The following is a 21542-nucleotide window of genomic DNA, read 5'->3' as shown; positions in this document are numbered from 1 at the left end:
CAAACCGACGCGACGCGATGCGACGTACGTTTTCACCTAAGAGATTACCAAAGACCGTGCAGAACACGAACTGTTCGTTTACCGTAAACCATCGCCGGCTACCGGCAGAAAAATTTGAATAATTATACCTGGTAGCTACTATTACTTTCTCGGCTGAATCAGATTGGCGATATCTCAATTTCCAGTGGTTCGTCGAAATACGAAAACCAAGATTTATATATTTTCAATCTATGATTATGGGATTATTTTAATAGAATTTTAATAGAATTTCGGAGATTTTTCAATGATAATGATAATAAGCACGATCATATTCGAATAAATTCGGTAAAAATAATTTACGACGCTACGATTAGCAGCTTGAATCTTTCTCTGTATTTTACTCATTTTGTTCCGCTACATTTAAGAAACGAATGAACCGAAGAGAGATATAGCGGTCGGAGGATTTCTAGAATGGTATCTCCCTCGATAATAGAGACACGTAGCGGATTCGAACGTGCGTCTACTAAACAATAAGCGAGAGGTATTACTTGGAATCATCGATAATCGAACAATTCGATCAGCGTAGCTGCCTCTGTTATTGTCAGGCGATCGATATTAACCGTTGGAATTAATTGCCGGTAATTTTTCATTAGCGTGCGTCGAGATAGGTGGACGATTTGGTCGCGTTGGCGTCGAAGGCGACGGGAACTGCATTTTCGGCACGCGAGCCTTTCGACTGCAGCCTAGCACTTTCGATGTTTCTTCGTGTTCCGCGGCAGTTTGAGCAGTAAGGTGAAAGCGAACGACCTTCTTGGCTCGAAAGTAAAGTCCATCGATCAAGCGATGAACCGAAAGGAACACGCCACCGTACTCACTATCAACCGAGGCCCACGTCACCGACGCGATAGTACCTACCGAGGACGACGACGACGACTACGACCACGGCGTCAGAACCACCGATTATTCCAGTCCAGACTCACGGTCATCGCTGGCTAGCGTGTTACTAGCTAGTAGCGCGGTACAAGCGTTGAGAATTATGTCACTATGCCAAGGCTCAACCTTGCCGCGACATGGTCACCGATGAATACTGTATGAGACTTTATTACCCTCGACTGTTAGACTATCGGCAAGGTTTAGCTTGCTTCGTTTTCCCGAAACTACCTCCGATGTCGATCGAGTTGATTATCGTCTACGTTATTTTCGCTCGAGGTTTGCCTCGTTCGTCGAAAGTAAGAGTACCGAGGTTCGACTTTGTTCTTTTTTCTTTTCTTTTCCTCTAGCGTGACTCCTTGCTGCTGTTTATAACTCGAGATATTAACTACGATAATTTACGCTCATTGAGACTCATGCAGGCGATTCGAGAATTTCTCGTGTTTGCCTAATATCCTTTTTCTTCTTTATCTCGAGTATAAACGGATAATGTCGTGTTATTTCATAGCAAAATTATTTGTTAAGTCGAGGTAACGAGATAGGAAATATCGTACTGTTCTAGTAATATTTACACGAGATCCCAACAGAAAGGAGTTACATTAAAATTCGTATTATGCGTAATCCAATTTTCCAGTCTATCGGCTATCCGCTCGTAAATTTTCGATAGATTGGATTACCCGTTCGGTCAACGGATTGCCTGCTATCCGTATAAATATTCGAGATTACAGGTAAATTAGCGGTTACTCGATTACGATACAGGCACTGATAGCAACGCCTATTTTGCTCTTTTCTATACCTTGCATTCATATTATTTATTTTAGTCCTGATTTATATTTCCTCCGTTGAACACGCTCTGTAAAACGTAATATTTGCTTCTTATTCGAAAAAGTTTACTAATCGAAGCGTCGCTAGAAGCTACGAGCTTTTAAGAACGGATCTTACCGATATTACGAAACCATCATGCTTTTGGATTTCATAAAATTTTGATTCCTTTATTTCCAAGCCTGTTATTGTCAGAGGAAAGTGTCAAGTACTACTTTCGTTAATAGTATTATTTTCAAGAATAATATTAGTGCAATATTTAAATTTAACCGGAAACTAACAGAGATTGTTATTGACCATATTGAGATAGCGTTGTATCCAGCGCTATTGCAAACGAAAGATACAGGAAACGTAAAAGAAACATATATCGACATTCAGTTTTATGTAAACTATGCTGCTGGCGAACGATATACTTCGTGATAAAATCGACGTAGAAAATCGGAAATGTCCGTCCAAACGCAAATTTATAGAAGTCGTTCGTTTTGAAAGAACACAACCGTTCTCAAATTAAAATAAAATCTACAACTTCTGTTTGATGCATCACTCTCGGAAGTCGCATTGATCCAAATCCAATAATGACGTTAAAATATTAATCGTTTAAATTTACTCTGGAACTTACTATTGTTTATAACACCTTATAAAATATCTCTCTTATGGAAGTAAGATTTTTAAAGAATTAAGTTACACGAAGCAAAGTTCCCAGAAATTCGTAAGAATATTCGATATTCTCCTAAATCGTAGTAGACAAAGTGGAAACCAGTTGGAGATATAAATTAGGGAATTACTGGGTAATTAATTGAGGAATAAATTAGGCGTTACAATTAGGTACGATAAAAACCAGAGAAATTTTCACAATGACCAACCTAGCGCAGTCAGTTAATGTACGATCGAGAAGCGCTCGCGTTAGTTCGCCACTTAACGCGTCGATTGCTCAGCGAGTCTGCTAACATCCTAGAAAATTACAGCTGGTTAACCCGGTGAACTCGCTAGCGTTGAACGCTAACAAACGTTGTTTCTAAAATTGACAGACTGATACGGTCCGTCAAGCCGATTCTTGAAGCGTTAGATATAAACCGGTGGTCTTCCTGGAGCCAGTCGACCGACGCCGGATTATTGATCGGGAGTCGTGACCGGCTACTCGCCAATCGACCGTTGCCCCCTTCACAGCCTACCGATTTTCATCCTCGAATTCTGATCAGCGATCATCCCTCTTCGTGCCAAACGAGCAAACCTTCACGTCAATCAGTGGCATCGCGTAAAACCGCGCCGCCTATTGGCTTAACCGACAATTTCTACGCGAATTTTCCGCACGCCAATACATTATAAGATGCTTCTCGATAAACTCGACGAAATTTCGTCCGACAGACAAATACGCAACCCTTACCTTACCTATAGGTACATCGTGCTGATTCGTAGAATTTGCCTTTACGTATCAGACGATCAAAATGATAATTTCATAGAAACTTTGCATCAGTCAGGATGAATTTCTCAAACGAATTTCTCGACGATCCCGAAACTTTGTTCAGAAAGCGTTCAATCCTGATGAATTGATCAGGAAGCAAGAAGTAGCATGAAGATTCCGAACCAACTGGGAACGACTATCCGCCTAGAAAGGAGACTTCCAAGGAAGGAAATTCGCATGTTATAATTCTGGGATGTAGAATTAAACGGCAAAGGGCTGTAGAACGTGAAATGTGATTCGAGATAAAAGAAATAGCAATAAATTTAGAACTAGAAATCAATTTGGAAGGAAGATGGATCATGAAAATGAATTTTAGGGGTTCTATATGCTTGAATAATGATTTTATTTAACCAGAATTATCACAGTGACCACATCGATCGATTCTTAATTTTTCATAGAAAGTTTTTCACGTTTATACTTCTTCAGATACCACCATTTTTTTAACACTTTATTCATAAAAAGATAATAAAATCATATTGAATATTGTAGGATCTTTACTACAATTAGTTTATTTACAATAAATGTAATAAACAGATGTTGGTTAAACAGGAAACGATGGTTGTTTAACGTGAACTAAATACAATAACGTACTATAATTAAGACAACTACATAATTAATTTCTAACTCTCGTCACCACGGTTCCAAAGCTCTCTCTCACGCGGATCACGCCCTCTCGACAACGCAATTCGCACTCTCTGATTTCTCGATTCACACTCTCAGACTTCTAAACTAACACTGACTATTAATTCGTCTTTCTCCCGTAGCATCCCTTTGTCTTTTGTCTTTTGTCTTAGACCCACCACGCACGTGTTCCTCAAGCGCTCGTGGTTAGGGTCACGCAGGCCTTTTCCGCGAAACTATTCGATTGAAGGACCGACGATACATTGTTGGGCCTGTCGGCACTTAGGCCTTCTCGCGACATTGTTTATAGTTCGCCCGATATGTCTTAGGTCTTTCTTCCATGATATTACAATATTTATATTAAAACCAAGTACCTAAAAATATCTGTAAGATCCATTTCGGGTAACGCTCATCATCCGGGTAACACGCTTCATCGAAGAAAGATCTGCAAAGTTAAAGAAGTTAATTATAAGAAATCCTCGGAGGAAAGAACTCACCGAGGAATTAAGGAATTTCGTAGCTAAACTATAATACTAAGTTATAGCTACATGCAAAGTTGGATCGATTAAAGGACCGCCGACGAGGTGACGAAGGATAAACTATTTATTCTCCAACTTCCTGTATTTCTTTAAATCGCGACTTCGCCTCGTTTCATGCGAATTCTCTGGTTGAGACAGTCCGATTCACGGTATGTTCAGAAGATGGCAAAACCCGAAAGAGCGTTCACGCGTCATAAATGTGAAAGAGGAAACAAACAAAAAAAAAGAAGGAAAAAAGACGAAAGCAATTCTTGAGCGGTGAAAGACGATGAAAAGATGGAGGTTAAACTGAACCCGAACGGTCAATTCTGCGAGAAAGACAAGAGACTCGAGTGTACCAGTGCGAGTGTTACGCTACCGAGGAATCAAGGGGTAGCTTTTAAAGAAAGTAATAGAGGGATATAAGGCTGTAAGACGAGCTACGATGGTACGAGATGAGAAAAAGCCACGAAGAAGCCAGTCGAATAATTAAAGAACCTATTAAAAAAATATGGTTGCCGAGCAACGAAGAATGCAGAATGTTAACGGAGCGAGAAGGAAGCGGTTAATTGGAAAATGAGAAATGAGAAACAGATTTGGTATTGGATAATGGTGAAATAGGATTTTCTTTCCCGTACTTTCGCTTCGTCTTTTCTCATCTCAAACCTATTCCTTTTTTCCTCTTTCTTTTTTGCTTTTCTTTGCTTCCTCTTTCCTTCGTTTGCATCTCTTTGCCTCTTTACTCTCTTCTTTTTCCAGCCCTGATCGTATAATGATTGACTGTCAGCTTCGCAATATGTCTGTCGAAAAGGATTCTATTTAAAAAGATTTCCCATGTGCACTATCGCTCGTAGGTATCTGGACAGTTCTAAGTTACTGCAAATACGAGTTATCGCATCGAGTGTCCAAATGCTTATAGATGGCAATGTACATATGCGATAAATCACGACCTCAAGAGGGTTGGAAAAGTTGAGCTCAGTCGACATCATAATTACGTGCAAGCAATTAATGTAACATATATATGTAGAATAATAGCAAGGCCGCGTTTAACGTCGTGATCCCGGAGCAAGTGTCTCTTGAAACAGATGATGTCGTCCGATGTAAAAGAACGTTATCGACAGCTGCTGCTATTGTAATTGGGTACTTAAGGTTTAGAGGTTCCGGACACTTAACTTTACGATCATCCGAAGTTCATCGACTGGAGTGTTCCGGTCAAGTAGGAGCTCCGAGCAACCTGATATCAAACTTCCATCCATTCTCATTCTTCTTTCTGTTTAGCTCGTGAATTCTTCTTACGTAGTCCAAAGAATATATAGGTTTCCTCCACTAACCTTAATAACCTCGCGAGACAATTAATCGATCGCCTGAAATTTTATTTCTTTTCTTTTAGACGTAGAAATTAGGTGATTCAGAAAGTTGGTAGCGTTTTTGATATTAAAAAGACTCGTACAAACTATCTTAATTTGTTGTTAAGAAAGATAAGTTTTCAAAAAGAAAGTGTTCTTTTTGCTAGAAACTTTCGAAATAATCCAGTACCAATACATCGTATACGTGTATACTCCCGGTGTAATTATTTCCCACGGAAATTGGAAAATTTCTCGGGAAGAAAAAGTAAAATTGAACGAGTTTGCGTTAAACAACGATAGACAGTGAACAGGGCATATCCTGCTACCTCATCGTGGTAAGTAGTATTACTCTATAACTGGCCAGGCGCTGGCGTTCACCGCACCAAATATCACTTAGCTTTAATGAAAGAAGTTCATTAGAGAATACATTTTTTAATATCGTCGATGCGCAATGTGTCCGGAAACCTATAGAAATTACGGTGCAACGTGACGTGACAAATGTTGATATTATTCTTTACGTTGTCGACTTTGCTTTCTCAGTACTTTCTTTTTATCTCTGGTCCACCTAACAGAAATTCGCGGCGTTAGGAGCGCGTGGTTCATTTAACCGTGCTCTGCTTTACAACAGCAAGATAAAACACGTCCCGCATAGAGTGCAGCAATTAAGTAAATCCGCTATGTAATTTTGACTCACAATATTAAGGTAACAACTTCTATGAAACCTTTGTAAAGGAGGGAAATATTTTTGTTCGTGTGACTGGCGCGAAGTCAAACGCGAAATCGATAGCACTCCAAAATTATCGAATGGTAGCATGATTTCCCTTTTGTAACTTTTACTTTTAAAATAAATCTCTTACTAATGGTGTTTCTGTTACCGATATTAGCTATTTTATCTTGCAATTTGTTTTGAAAATCTCAGTATTGCAAACGGTACCTGTCGCGCATGTTACGAATTCCAAATTATTCCAAATTATTCGAATAGAAAAAAGAAATTAAGAAAATCTGATTCGAATACTTTTGAAAATCACAAGATCATTTTCCTATTTTTCCAAATATACTTGTCTGACCTTTCAACAGAAAACAGAAATGTAGTATAAAACAACAAACGAGAGGCAGAATGGTCTTTCTTTAACTTGTATAAACAGCTATCTACGACAAATTTATATCTGAATGACAGCCGTAAGTTGTTTAGTTTGCAGTCTCAATGTTAACTCTGCTACTGTTCCGTTTGGCACGATTGCCGCCTTAGAACCAGTTGCTTCATATCAGAATTAGTATGGCAACTTCCAACAAGTAGAAGCATTCTCTCAGGAGACGAAGTACGAGTGGATCTAGAAATACAGAGAACACGTTAAACGTGCAACCAGATAGACATGTTTTGTTCGCACAATATCTACCTTTAATTAGTGATTAACGATCCCTGTACATTTATTAATGAACAATCATCGAACCGCTACTGGAATCGTGAGCAAATAAGGAATTTTAGGTTATCTATCTTCGTTATCCGACTAAATGCAACGTTGCAGCTCGTATATTAGAATTTATGAATCGTTCTAATTTGAGAAATATAAATTTTTGTTACAGATTCGACTCGGATACGATGGCTGGCCAAATTATGGAAACAAATAACGTGCGACGACGGTGTAAAACTAAACAATCGAAAACATGAAATTCGTAGATCGCAAAAGTAATTAAAAAATGAAATAGCGCCACGTTCGTTACACGCTCTTTGAGAAATTTCGAGTCGAGGCAGCTTTATGCTGTTGTGCAATTTCCACGATACGTGTCTCTTGCGTACAAGAAAATATCCTAACCGAGGGAAATTTTCGCTATTTGCAAAGCGTACTGTTTGCCCGCGATCTCTTCCTTCGGAAGATTGTCCGTTTTACGAGATTAAGTCTGTCTGTAGGCGATTCGTGTAGACACCTTTCTTTTGCCTCGGTAACGCGAAAGGATTTCGTAGGCAAAAAAATGGAAGGTAATCTGGAAGCGTGTAAGCAACGGCGACGGCAGCAGCAACAGCGGCACCAGCAGCGATGGCGGCACCATCAACGGCAACTCCAGCAACAACAGCTAACCAAGAAACGGAAACATGTGGAACGTTTGAACGTTAAAAGAACATCCCTCGGTGAATGGTAACCGCGGCGGCGGCGGTCCAGTCCAGTCGGCAGTATCGGTAAAAACAGTAGCGAGTGAAACGCGTCGAACGAGTACAAGTATCATCGATCGCATATCAGGTGATCGCGAGAATGAAATCGCGCGTTTACGCGTTGCCCGCGCGAGCACGATCGACACCGAAGTCAACCATAATAGACGCGACGTTAACAAAGAACGAGAGCAACGGCGCGTTCCAGAGGGAATAACAGGGAGAGAAAGAGAGAGGGAGAGAGAGAGAGAGAGAGAGAGTGAAAGAAAGAGAGAAAAATAAAATGAAAGAGTGGCCGTTTGATACAGTCAATTAAGTTGCCTCGTCGCCATTAAATTTAAGCAGCGGTAAAAGCGATCGCTTTCAATGCACACGCGCACAATGAGATAGTACGAACCGGTGGCAAGATTACTGCTTGAGTAATCGGAAGCCGGCTAATAAAGCCAATTAAAAGTGTCAATCGGTAATCGATAGATCGTGTCTCGCTTTTCTAACAGACACTCGGAAAGTATTCGAGCGAAGTAGAAGAGAAGGATGGCTACGGTTCCAAGACGAACCAGTCCTAGCCGATGCTGGCCTGGTCTCTTAACGGCCGCTTACCTTTGCGCCTTCGTCCTGTGGATCGACGGAATGCTCGGCTGTGCCGGGCAGAGGCCGAAAAATATAGGCACGAAAAAACGAGACGTTTACATCGCCGGATTCTTTCCATACGGTAGTCACGTGCCCGAGAGTCACATCGGTCGTGGTGTCATGCCTTCGGTCAAGCTCGCTGTTGATCATATCAACGAGAATCGCCGTGTCCTTAAAAACTACCGACTGCACATGTGGTGGAACGACACAGAGGTAAGCATCATTTCATTTATTCTACGTTTACGTGTGTAATTTTGCGTCCATGCTGCTGCTAGTGAGCAGTTTGCGAACAATCTGCAAACTATGTTCACCAGCAGCATGAACTTTTACGTGCAGCGAGTGAAGTCGTTAGCGAACACTGTTCGTCCGGAAGACGCATCAAAGGTACATTAAAGGGCTTCTTTGCCACAGTCCTGCATACGTTTTGTTCAAGAACAGTTCGCGAACAGTTTTGGCCAGGGTGAATCCAGCATAAACGTGAAATTTCCTATAAGCGCCGTAACAATACGCGACTACGACAGTTGAAAATTGCTTTTCGAATTGCATGTTTCTCTAATCTATTTTTTATCTCACACTAGTAGGAAATCTCTACGTCTAATGTTGATATGTTGGAAACATGTTCATTTGTTGACAGGATATATTAATCTTGCGGCAACTTGATACACGAATTTTTATACGAAGCAAAATCGTCAGGTCACACTCGATTCTCGTCGAGCTGTTTCGAATTAATAATTTCAAGCTGCTCGTTCGATTCACGCCGCTCGAATTAACCTCGGGACGCAATCTTACTCGTTTAATTTATTTATCCTATGCATATTCATTAGATTCGTACGGTGCGCCGAACTTTACCGAAAAATCTATTACGCATATAGATATTCCGTAAAATCAATTTATTCGTTATCGTGCACGGCGCAACTGGTTTACGTGTTGCATGCAAAAATATCAACTCGAATAACCGGGGCCAATTTACCCTTGTACTTGTATTCTCAACGTTCTCATAAACTATAATATCGTCATTTTCAGTTGCGAATACTGACAATGAAATGTGTCCATGAAATGTGACAATGAAATGAGGGAAAGAGAGGATGTTAAAATTACATTGCCGTTCAAATCGCGTCATCCTCGCGTTTAAGCACACCTCGGCTTGGAGATCGATTCGCTATAAAACAAAGAAATGGCGCATACGCGTTTTAAGAACTTTCAAATATCTGACATTCCTATTCCACACGGGATTCGATTGCGAAAATATCGGAAATATTTCCGACGCGGTTTAATAGAAGAGCGAGCCATTCGGGATATCATCGATGTTGAGATATTTGCAGAAATTGACTCTAAAAGTGAACTGTTTCTCAGAATCCAAGTTGCTTAAGTCGCAGAAAAATAGCTCGAATCCTCTCATCCGTAAATGGTCGTGTTATTAATCGCTTTCCTGAAAACTTTGCTTCTTCCAGTTGTGTCACTTTTCTAATAAACCGACGATGCACAGCTACACACTTTAACTTCGCTTCATATTTATCGCAGATGCCACTCGGAACATTCGAGTCGCTCTATCCTAACTCGATTCGTACTTTCAAAGCGCAAACCGATAGGTGACAGCGTAATGAATACACGCGCAGCTCTATATGGCGAAAAATAATATACGACTGTTGGAATGTTCTCCTTTACATTTATTATTACTATTATTATTAAAAATACTTTATTATACACTGATAGAAAAAAGTGACATTTCACGATTTTTAATATGATTTGCCCTTTCGTCGACAATCGATATTCGCTCGGGAGAAACCTGTCGACGTGTGAGTTATTTTTGAGGGTAAAGAAATATATAGGGGACGTTTGATACGTCGATCGATCGAGAGGTCGGTTCCGGTCTCGATACTGTGCAGATATCCGGTCCTGATCTCTTACCAATCAACTTTATAAATCTCGCCGTGCTCGTCCAATACATCGAAAATTTTCATACGTGTTAAACGTCACACTTGCCTTTTTAAGGATATGGGTCAGTAGGTTCCCAAGAATTTTGTGCTTCATAAAATAGTAGCGAAAACGAAGCTTTTTAGACGTTTTTATTCGATTCCTCGCCAGTGGCTATATTCACCTAAGTGCCTCCTTAAGCAGATATATTTCTTAAGCCAAATTAATTCGTTCATGTCCGAACGTAACTTCTTATTGTTGTACGGTTTCGAAAAATCTAAGAATACTATCTATTAGATATTTCCATATCTACCATTCCAGGATACTTGTGTCTATATAATTACAAAATAAAACTGTGAAGAGTTATGTTCTAATTTAACAATTTGTGTCTTCCGTTGTATTAAATTTTGAATGTCGAGAATATAGATATCTGAATCTTATAGCCGTGAATCTAAAGAGGTTTACATTATTAATAACTCTGATGGGTGTTCACGTTTCAATCTTCTGGCTAGGTAGCTTAGTAATTTGTTGCCAAGGGATTTATACGAGCTGCAATTCCGGTCTCGTGCACGAGAACAAATATCGTCGGTAAAAAGTAGAAATGCATTAAACACGTCGCTTTGAGTGCCAAATAAGATGCCGGCGTGTTTGAGTATAAGAAACAGTTTGTTTCAAGTGTCTCTCTGAATCTTTCAAGTGTAAACGGCTTCACGTTAACGAAACTTCCTTGACTCTCGTCGGGAAGCCTTTTAATTGTAATCTCCTGAATATCGAAATCTCCGGTATTCTTTGTCACGACGGAACTACAAACGGGAACCGATTACGAAGCTAATAAATATAAGATGCTTGGAACGACAAAGAGCAGGAAATCAGCGATCGGAATAGATCGTGTTTGGCAAAGTTTTTTCGAAATGTCGTGTCAGGTCAGCCGTGAAAAGTACCGGTCGACGATCACCGTTTTCCGTCTTTGTTGAAAATAACCGACGCTTACCACTAACGATGTTAATCGATATAAAAAGAGAGCACTTAGTGCTCTTAGCGTTCGCTCGTCGTTGAAAGTTTACCGTGTCGCTTAAGGCTGTCGACACCGTTTCCCGGCGAGACGACAATAATTCATTAATTGCATGACTCTCAAAATGTTTCCGTTCGAAAAAGACTTGCGCTTATCGCAGTTCGATGCTCGTCCATTTATATCTTTCATGTGGAAACGTTCGCAACGAGCAAATCCGGATTTTAATTTACATTCCATTCGTATCTGCATCGTGTTATATCGTCTGGCAATAAGCTAGCAATAAGTAACTTAGAGTAATTGGAGGAAACGAACGATTTTTCAACCGAGAGAAGCGATGAATCTTTTCCGGTGACCATATTTCATAGAAACGTAATAAATCTGGTTGGCGATAGTTTACAAATCGCCGAGTGAAAAGCGTAGAACAGAGAGCGATATGTTTCGAAAATTCCACCCGCCCCATTCCGTTTTCCCATGATTTTCTCCTTGTCGCTGGACGAAGAAAAAGTCGGATGGTTGACGTCATAGTTTCGCCCGTAGTTTCATTTACTTCTCATTCTCTTCATACCTGTTCCTCGATTTCCGGCTAACTAGCTGACAGCAGAGAAATCGCGATCGCTCCGGAGATTTACGAAAAAGGGAGCTCCGAGTTGAAGTTTTATAAAATTGTAGCACGCTACGTCACGTCGGAAGGATTTCTCGGACGATCGATTCTTTCTTCTCGTAAATGGAAAGACAGAAAAACAGAAGGGGAAAGCTGGATTCGAGATGAGCGTTTATTGAATTCCTTCGACGTGGCCCCAAGAACGATCAGACACACGTAATATTTCGTACTATTTCGATCGTTTGTCCACACGCAGGCACACACATCCGGTAATACGTGTTTGACAGCCGCGTAATCACATAACGGCCAAATTCTCTTGATTACCTGTCCTGACGTATTAATCGGCGTGCCGCCAAAAAGATATGAATTCGTGGAATCACTGTCATCGATTTCGAAAATTTGTTTAATTTTCTTCGTTGTTTATGACCCTAGTCATACTCAACGTTTTATCGTAATTAGTTTATATTTAATAGATTAAATTCAAAGGTTGTTCGTAATTTGATTATAGCAATATTCGAGACTTTTATGCATTTATGAGAAATAGTGATTCGAATTGAAGTTGCTTTGACAGGAACTGTCGCGATATAAATTATTGAAACGCACCATCTACCTTATCTGGTAATACACATTAGATGCACATGGGTTACTAACGTTCTAGGAACGGTTCAGAAAAAGAGGTATGCAAGCTATAAATAACTGGTCTCTCGTATCTGAAATCAATGACTTTATTCGATGAATGTTTATCTAGTTTATTGTTACTAGCAATAATTTGATAAATATAAAGGCCAACTATTTTAATAAATGTAAATACCATTATCTAAATAAGAATAGAATATATATTTACCGGATTGAATATCGGAATAAATCGATGTTCGTCATGTTCATTCGCTATCCATTATTCGAATAAAATCATCTACCTATCTCCGTTCTAAAGGAATGTTTGCGGATTGAATCGTTGAACGAGATAAATTATTACGCGAGGTGAATCAGCGGATTTTGAAAAAATCGCGTTTCCCGTCGGATCGTAGATAAGAAACTAGAAGAACGATGAAATCGCATAAAGGCGAGCAACGGCTCTTTCGCAAGATGCAAGATAAGAAAGAAAAATCCTACTTTCTATTCGCCGATCTCTCTGAAAATTGCTCAAAAGGTGGAAAGGAAATTTCGACAAGCAATCAATTTTCAAAGTTTTCGCAAATTACGCGGACTCGTTGACTCGAATCATAAATACGTAATGCACCAGGAGGATCGTTTGCGAGCAATGAACAAATTTATTACCTATCCCATTCGATATTTCGATACACGCTTCAGAACATTAAATCTAATATTTTAAAGTGGTATCGATGGCTCGAAACGACGCGACGTTTGAGTGACAAGTGGAATTTTCGTTGTTACAATAACAACGCAATCGAGCTCTAAAAAATGCATTTCCATCATCGAGCACGAATTGCGATTGTTTTAGGGATACGTTTAAATGTCTATCTCGGTGATCTGCCTTAAAATCGCTTCGACCAAATTTCGATAAATATAAAAAATTCCAGTTCTATCTATATTGAATCACTACTAATTTTATTATTAATTTTATATTAATGTTACAGATATCGATAACAATTTCCTTTACCGTTTGATAAATTTTTCATTTATGGTATTGATTTCCTATAAATATAAATTTATTACTTTTTCATGACAACAGAAATCTAAATTAATTTTATTGTTTAAATTCTCCAATACTATAAAACACGTAACAATTCTGAATTTTCGGTCATACTTCTTTCCATCACGTGTAGGGACACGACTAAACGAAATCTCAGCCATTATTCTACTAGGGAACTTTCCAAGTAGAATAGGTAAACGAATTGCGTCTCGTTCAATAGGCGCTTGGGCATGTTCGCGGTGTATCGTAAATAACAGTGAACGATTGTTTCCAATTCCTCCAATCCATCCTTCCACCAGGCAAAATTGAATCTTTCTCGCATAATATTTCAGTTTTTCGATCCCTTCGTGCTTTGGTTAGATCGAAACAACGAACAGAATTTTGTTTAATATCGCAAGGCAATTTATTCAAGCAAAAGAAAGGCAAACACTGTGACAGCGTGAACTTCGAAATCGATTTACCCCGAGCGTAATAGTATTTTAATGCACGTGACACATTGAAAAATACTTTCCCGTATTTGGCTATTTCAAATTCTATTACGTTTGCGCTCCATTATATCGAAAAAGTTCAAAAGGTAGAAATTTATCAACGCGAAATAAAAGCTGAAATTGTTTCGTGTGTTTGATCCGTGGTACGCTATTTGCAGAAAGAAGAAGAATTTGAAGAAAAGGCATTGCAAACCTGTAAAGCGGACGTTTAAAAATTCAGTTTTATCGCTGAAAAGGACGAACTCGAGTGACGCGGCGTGGCGCGACTAAGCAAAAATGACGCGACCAAGTTTCGCAACCAGGTAAATGTTAATCAGCCGGAGGTAGGCATGGAGGATTTAACGCTTAAACTTTGGTTTATTCATCGGTAAGCTCGTTTAGCAAGTTTTCGGTCGAGTACCGTGATAAATTTTAGGTTGATCCGTCGCCAAGTTAATCTGCATTTATCTCGCAAAGATATGTAAATCATAATTACTGTTGCCACATTACCATCAGCTTATTCGAAACGTTGCTCCATATTTCCCAAAGATTTGCAATGAACATTTCCAAAAAGTCTCTGCAGTCCGTGAAATCCGAGTTTCACAGATTTCGTTTTCAAAAGTATCGTTTGTAATCGTCATTTTGTATTCGATGTATTTTTATATTTCGATTTATGGGGTTGACCAGCGTGACATCCGAACAATTCGATTATAAGGGATAAAATCGTTGCAATTTTATTTATTCAGAATTCTGCCACTGAAACACATCTCGCCAAAAATAACCAATTTGCAAAAGCAATATAGACACTTCGATTTCGCCACGCAGAAGCGTAGCTGATTCTCTTCCGCCAACATAACTACCAATGGCTAGACCCGTGTAAGTAAGTTGGTCGTCGTGTCGGGAAGTTGGAAGACGTATCACTAGGGAGGGGCTCCAGAAAGCGTGTCACATCGCATCGGGTACACGAAGAGAAGGATAAAAGCAGCGGTGGCTGTGGCGGCGTGGTTGTCGTCGTCGTGCTGGAGAAGGCAGCGTATGCGCGATCCGAAAATGTTGGGAGCCTCGAACGCGATGCCTAGGGAGATACACGATGTGGAAGAAAATGGGATTTGGTCGGTACGCTATGTGTGATCGATCCGCAGATAATCACGACCTACAGTTTCACTGATCAATAATAACGGTCCAGCTATTGGAGAGTCACAAACATTCTCGCCGATAAATTAAACTCTGTGACCATCCGGAACCCGCCATTTACCATTCCCCATTTTCTACTCGCCATTTTAACTTCCGTTTGCTCTTTCCACGGATCGACGATTCCTTCGTTCATTCGTTTTCTTATCAGTTGCTTAGCGTGATTCGCAGTTAACGAAATAAAAAGCGAGATAGGAGCGTTAGAAGAGGTTAATAAAAATGGGGGAGAAAGAAGAAGAACGACAGGTCGAACGCGGTCAGAGGGGGTAGAAACGCAAAGGATAAAAGGAGTGATCGAACGGGGGAAATAGAGAGAGAGAGAGAGAGAGAGAGAGAGAGAAGGAGAGTGGAGAAAGCTCACCTTGACTCAGTGACTGTGCAGTATCGATCCACTGGGTAAACTCGCTAATATAATTGTCTCTCCGCCGCAAAAACTAACAGGCAGCTATGTTGCTGGCTCGGTAACGCAGCTGCTGCTAATTCGCGAGCATTGATATTTTTTAGCCAAGTTTTCGCGCTCACGGCTACGCGTCGCGAATAAATTGGCTGACTTTTAACCGCTCCGCGAATAATTCGTTGAGTTCGTTTTGCGGAAGGAAATCCGAGCTCGTTGCGTGCTCGAGCAAATTGAATGTTCACGCGACTTTCCTTGTCGTCGGGCGCGAATGATTTTTCCATCGGTTGGTCATGAATGTTTAAAGAGTAACGAAGAAGGTGGAAAGAGCAGGAAGCAAAGTAGAAAAAGAAACGTTTCAGCACGTAACGTTATGTATATACACGACAGGGACAAAAGAAAATTCTAGTTAGCGTGTCATAGACGAAAGCTTATGAAGCAACTGGATTAAGTGAGAACGAAAGAAGCGTAAACTGGTTGCACCCGATGCGACGTGACACGGTGCGTGCAAAACACCGCGATGTAGCCCTGAGTGATAAAGGCGAGCACGTGCACCGGCCTCGTCGTGCTAGGTCGATTCGGACGAAAAAGCCAGAATAAATTACGATGCTTTATCAACGAAGGAAAAACGACGTCCTCGTGCCGCAATTCTGTATCGTTCGGTGTTGTAAAATTAAATAGTTGATACATACGCGAGCTGTTTAATTCACCGGAAATGGAAAACGTGGAAATAACAATGACGATAATACATTTGAAACTGGGTGTAAAACTTAATCCGGACGAGCTTCATATGCATACATATTTATCGTGCGTTAAAAGCTTGAGAACGAATGCTTTTACTGTTCCTATTTGCTTAATTTCCGCAAGAACATAAATTTAAATCTATCCACGAATTAATTGTTCTGACTTTTATAATATATCTGTTTTTTAATTACCTCGTATTTTTAATTATCTCTCTCTTTGATGTCTTTCATCCCTTTGTCATCAGCAAAAAAGACACGTTATCATATTAAACGAACGAACGCGAGGAAACTTGGAATTCTACGTGGACGAAAGTCAATTTACAGCCGCTGCGAAGTTAACCGATATCGAGACGTCTCGTGACGGAGCTGATATCTCGAATAGACATTCAGACAATAAGTTTTCGTAGGAAAGTCATACATGGTCCCGAAAGCCAAGGCAGTTTGATCGAACGATCGAAACGGGTTTTCTTGTCCCGGGAGGGAAACGCGGAAGTCATTCTTTTCACTCTAGATACAGCGTACGGGACAAGACAACGATCGCGAGTCCCCTTTCTCGTGCAGGAACTCGGAGCCGCGCCCTCTTGGCTAAATTAGGCCTTGCAGAATTAGCAGCAGACGTTGCAAGAATAGACTCACAATATAAGTACCTTGTCGCGAAAAGCGGAATTATCTGGATTAATTAAAATATCTTGCAATTTGCGCATTCAATTACCTGATCTTCGTAAAAACCAAATTCTACTTTTTGCAATATTTTTCGCAATTTCATTTTAAATCTTGCAGCCACTCTGAATACCATATACGCTAACGCAGTTTGTTATTTAACTATTTTAGTTACTACATTCTGCTATATCTAGGAGCTATGAACGAACTGCACAATGTGTCTGACCCATAAGAGGGTGATTCTACTCGGGAAAGTGAGTACGGTAATTAGAGTGATTAAGGGCCTGGCGATGTTTATTCATACAATGTCTGGTAATTTTTTCACGGTCAAAGAGTTGTAAAATACTGTGTATCAAAAATTACGAGTTCTCTGCTGATCGACGATAATGACGATAGATTTTTATTGGGACTTTTGATGTTGCATATCGAAAACGTCATATTTTCAAAGAATAAAGTATTCTGATGGAAATCCTGTTCCCCTCTATGCTCGAATATCTATGAAAATTTGGTCGTAATATGATTCTCATTAGCGATTGCAGTTCGAATACAATTAATTGTGGATTATTCAATTATTCTTTGACCGAACGTACTCGAGTATTTATTCGCACGAATTCACGTAGCTCATATGTATCGGGTCCTTCAATAATGATTATTTGCTATTTTCAGCTAAACAAATATGCACCATTTGTTGTAATTTCGTTGCCCCGTCAATTGATTTATCACCATTAATTAATTAGTGCCAGCGGTTTTTCTATCATCGTCCAAAGTTGATATATCGTTTGTATTCGACCAAAAATTCGCACGATTGGTTGCCAATTCTATCACTTCAACATTTCTCGACACATTTCCATGTTTTATAGCTTCCGTTCGCACTTTATTTCCCTCAATTTTTCCAATAATTTTTCTTTAACCCCGTTTACCAGGAGGTTCGTTTCTTTTCTTTGTTCTCTCCATTTAATCTGAACGCAATGGAAAGTCGACGCGATTGTAGAAAAATCGATCTATGGTAATCTCGGTCGACTGAATTTCCTTCGTTTATTTCTTCCCGCGAATTTAAACCGTCGATCGGTCTCTTTGGCAAATTTCTGATCGACGGCTGCTACGGAAGTCGTATTAAAGGTTAACTGTATCAATCACGTTTCCTAAAGTAAAACGTACGATAGATAACTGTATCTTCGAAGTGCCTCGAAACGCTGAAAAATCTGTTTCAAAAATTTTGCGCTTGATTCACTCCCGGTTAATAAAAAACTCGGTATATCCGATAAGTTTCGATCCGAGTACGCATCGACACTTTTCCTTGACTGATATCGCGGATTTTATCATCCTAAACGTTCTATCAATCTCGATCGTATTGAATTTTAAAATAGTTCTCCCGTAGAACATGAAAAATGTGATTTCTTTCTCCTGTAATCTTGAATTATATCCTCGATTAGAATCGATTCTCTCGAGTCGAACGTAATAAGTCTAAGGTAATGTATTCTACGGATGATTGCTTTCCTTTGTAATTGCCACGCCATTGTAATCGCTACGCAACAAATGACATTCTTTTGAGAGAAAAACGATGATCGAAATTGCGTTACATTCAATCACATCATTTAGTTGTTACGTTATCGGATCGCGTTGAATACCAAGAAACTTGGTTCTCGTGAGGTCGAAAGGGTAAAGGTAAAGACAGAAAAAGAAGAGGGGAAAAAAGGAGGGAAAAACGATTTGCCCAAAGCTAAAGACTTCTTGGAAGTGGCTAAAAGATAAAAATCTTCGTTTCAAAGAAATTACGCTGGCTCAACGTAATGAACACGATCTCGAGCGATCAAATGGTTTCCTCTCTCTTTCTGTAGTCTGCGGCAAGTGTTGTCTCGAGATACGATAAATTGTTTTGGCGTCCCAATGCATTTCCATCAATTCTAGACTTAATTAATAGTAAACAACATCGGATAGCAGATAACACCGGAACGAAACGGCAGCAACGAAACATCATTGAGAGACTCATACGATCGAATCGAGAGCTTGATCAGCGGTGGAGAAGCACTGAAGTCCCTCAAATAGACTATTCTCGCTAAAGTTGGTAGAATTAGTCATTCAATTTATACAGTTAAAATATCCAATCCAATTGGAATTGCTTTTCGCAGGCAATCCTCGCCAATAAAAGCGTCTGGTTGAAATCGATTCAATAGAAGATTACACGTAATAAACATCTCTTTCATATTCAGTTATTTCAGAATCTTGTAGTCATTAACGATCGCTTCAAGATCGTTTATGCTCGATCTTTTAACCAAAAAGCTGGAATTTCTAAATCCCTATTAGTCGTCGTTACGATTCCAGCAAATTACACTAGCGGACAAGGGAAAAGAATAGAGGAAGAGGAGGGAGAATTCGATTCGTCCTAGTAGGAGTAGCTAGCGATGGCCTGAAGACGATTCGACACTCTTCGAATGTTATTCGTTACTCGGGAGTCCTTAGACGCTCGTACAATCTCGACTCAAAGTGTTTCAAAAATCTTGAAAGTTTCGAGAGTACTCTGGGGAAAAAATTTTTCGAGTAGCTACACAGCGAATCCCTAAGGTCTAAGTGAGGAGTTAGAAGTTAGAAGAGCGCGAATGCCACCTGCTGAAACAGAAAAATTTCGAACAATTTGACAACGTCCATCCTTATTGCACGTTACGAAACACGCGTTACAGATCAACGTGTGTGTGTGCTTTTGAAACATCGAAACTGACAGACTTAATACTTCGAGTTACAACGAAACGACCGTTGGCCCAAGAAAATTGTTCGGAAAGTTTCAAAGCGAAGTGGCGAATGCCCATCGCTAACCCGAACTGTGTCTCCTATCCGAGTATATAACGATCGTCCCAGGCCATTCCCGCGGCTGGTCCCGTTCACCGGGAGTGAGATGTTTGCGATGGAATTTGAAAGTTCAACCCCGTCGAGAGGTTCGGTCCTTTCGGAGCTCTCATCCACTTCACCCTTCGCTGTTATGTGCCGCTTTACCTCCACTCGTCCGTCTAGTCTTCTGGCCCTCTCCCCGCCAACCGGTGGCTGGATTTAAAGGGACACTCGAAAGAAATCCGCTCTTTCGTTTCTCTGTTATTCACTCCCCCTCCTCCGCTTCGCTCTTTCCGGCAGATCACCATATTGCGGTCGCGTCGTCGCTTCGCGCCACATTTCGCTCGTCGAGATAACTAAACTCGTTTCGAACGACTAACCCTTTCGTTTTAAAGAGAACGTAGAGGTGTATTTACGATACGAGAACGTTTCGTTCGTATCTCACCACGATATCGGTTAGTAGGACGATAACGATGGGACAAGATAGCGTTGATCTGGACAAGAAATCACAGGGCAGAGCCTTATTTCAGTAGACTTTCGCGCAATTGAAGATACTACCGAAATAAGGAAATAACTTCACTTTCCGGTAATTTAAGTAAACCAATTAAATATCAACAAAAATCAGATCACATTTTAAAACGTATTATAAATTTATACTGTGGTAAAATGTATATAGGACTAATATTCGTGGTAATAAATTTTTGCTCTTTTGAATTTGAATCCTATACATTTTTCCCTCTTCCAGTAAACACAATTTAAACATAGAGCTGTCCCTTATAAAATTCAAGCAACTTAAAACTCTGTTAGTTGATGAATCGTTACATATTTACAGACTCAACTCGAAACACCCTTTTCAAGTTTTTACGTTCGTTCTCATTAACCAAGTCGCTTGATTGCGAGTCATTTGAATACAAATACCTTGAGTAATCTGAGTCTTAAGGAATCTTCGCGGAGGATGTTAGTTCTTGCGAAATTACAGCATACTCTATCGATGATCATCGATTTGAAGTATAAGGTATCACGATGTTCAACTATTATCGTTCTCCTAATTCGCGGTTTATTCGGTTCTATCGTTGAACAGTGTCGTAACTGTAGCTGACGTAATCGAATTTCCTCGTTAATTAAAATGTCCACAATTACGTAGCATGGTTTGAAGCCCGGTTCCCGACGAGAACCCCGGATTTGTATTATCTAACGAGCTACGGAATAATTAGAACGCCATAAATCCAGTTGCGTTTAATACCGTGGATACCGCGAAAATGGGCCGGAAAGTAGGTCGCGTTTTGTATTTTCGCAGAACCGAAATTTCGAGAGGATAGGACAAGAGAAAGCACGCAACCGAGTGTAGAAGATCGGTAAAACTTTCTATGGATACGCGCTGCTTCTCGCGAATCACATCGGTATAATCGAGATACGTAAGTTCGATCAAAGTATCGCACGCGACGATAATTAAAATTTTAATCGAATTAAAGTGGGCATAATTTATGGCGCAAAAAATATTATGAAAGTTCAGTTTTCTTCGATATTTCGTAATGGTAAATAGGACGTTTTAAACGAGGAGGACAGAGCTGCATTTTATAGACTTTTGTTTTGCGATTTTAGAATTTTTCGCCAGGATAATGAAAATTG

At 40.0% G+C, this 21542-nt stretch overlaps 1 protein-coding gene across 3 annotated transcripts in view; it reads left to right on the top strand.

Annotated features, from left to right (window-relative positions):
• Positions 1-21542, top strand: part of LOC122570017 (gamma-aminobutyric acid type B receptor subunit 2) — an 87428-nt gene that overhangs the window by 16237 nt on the left and 49649 nt on the right. For all 3 annotated transcript variants that reach the window (XM_043731815.1, XM_043731814.1, XM_043731813.1), the window contains one exon: positions 7263-8667. In XM_043731815.1, coding sequence (XP_043587750.1) covers positions 8359-8667 — 309 coding nt within the window. In that variant the 5' untranslated portion in view covers positions 7263-8358. The remainder of the gene's footprint in view (positions 1-7262; positions 8668-21542) is intronic.

Source organism: Bombus pyrosoma, linkage group LG8, assembly GCF_014825855.1.
Source record: "Bombus pyrosoma isolate SC7728 linkage group LG8, ASM1482585v1, whole genome shotgun sequence".
Classification (NCBI taxonomy): domain Eukaryota; kingdom Metazoa; phylum Arthropoda; class Insecta; order Hymenoptera; family Apidae; genus Bombus; species Bombus pyrosoma.
The sequence above is the reverse complement of the archived record's forward strand: the minus strand, read 5'-3'. Positions and strand labels throughout refer to the sequence as shown.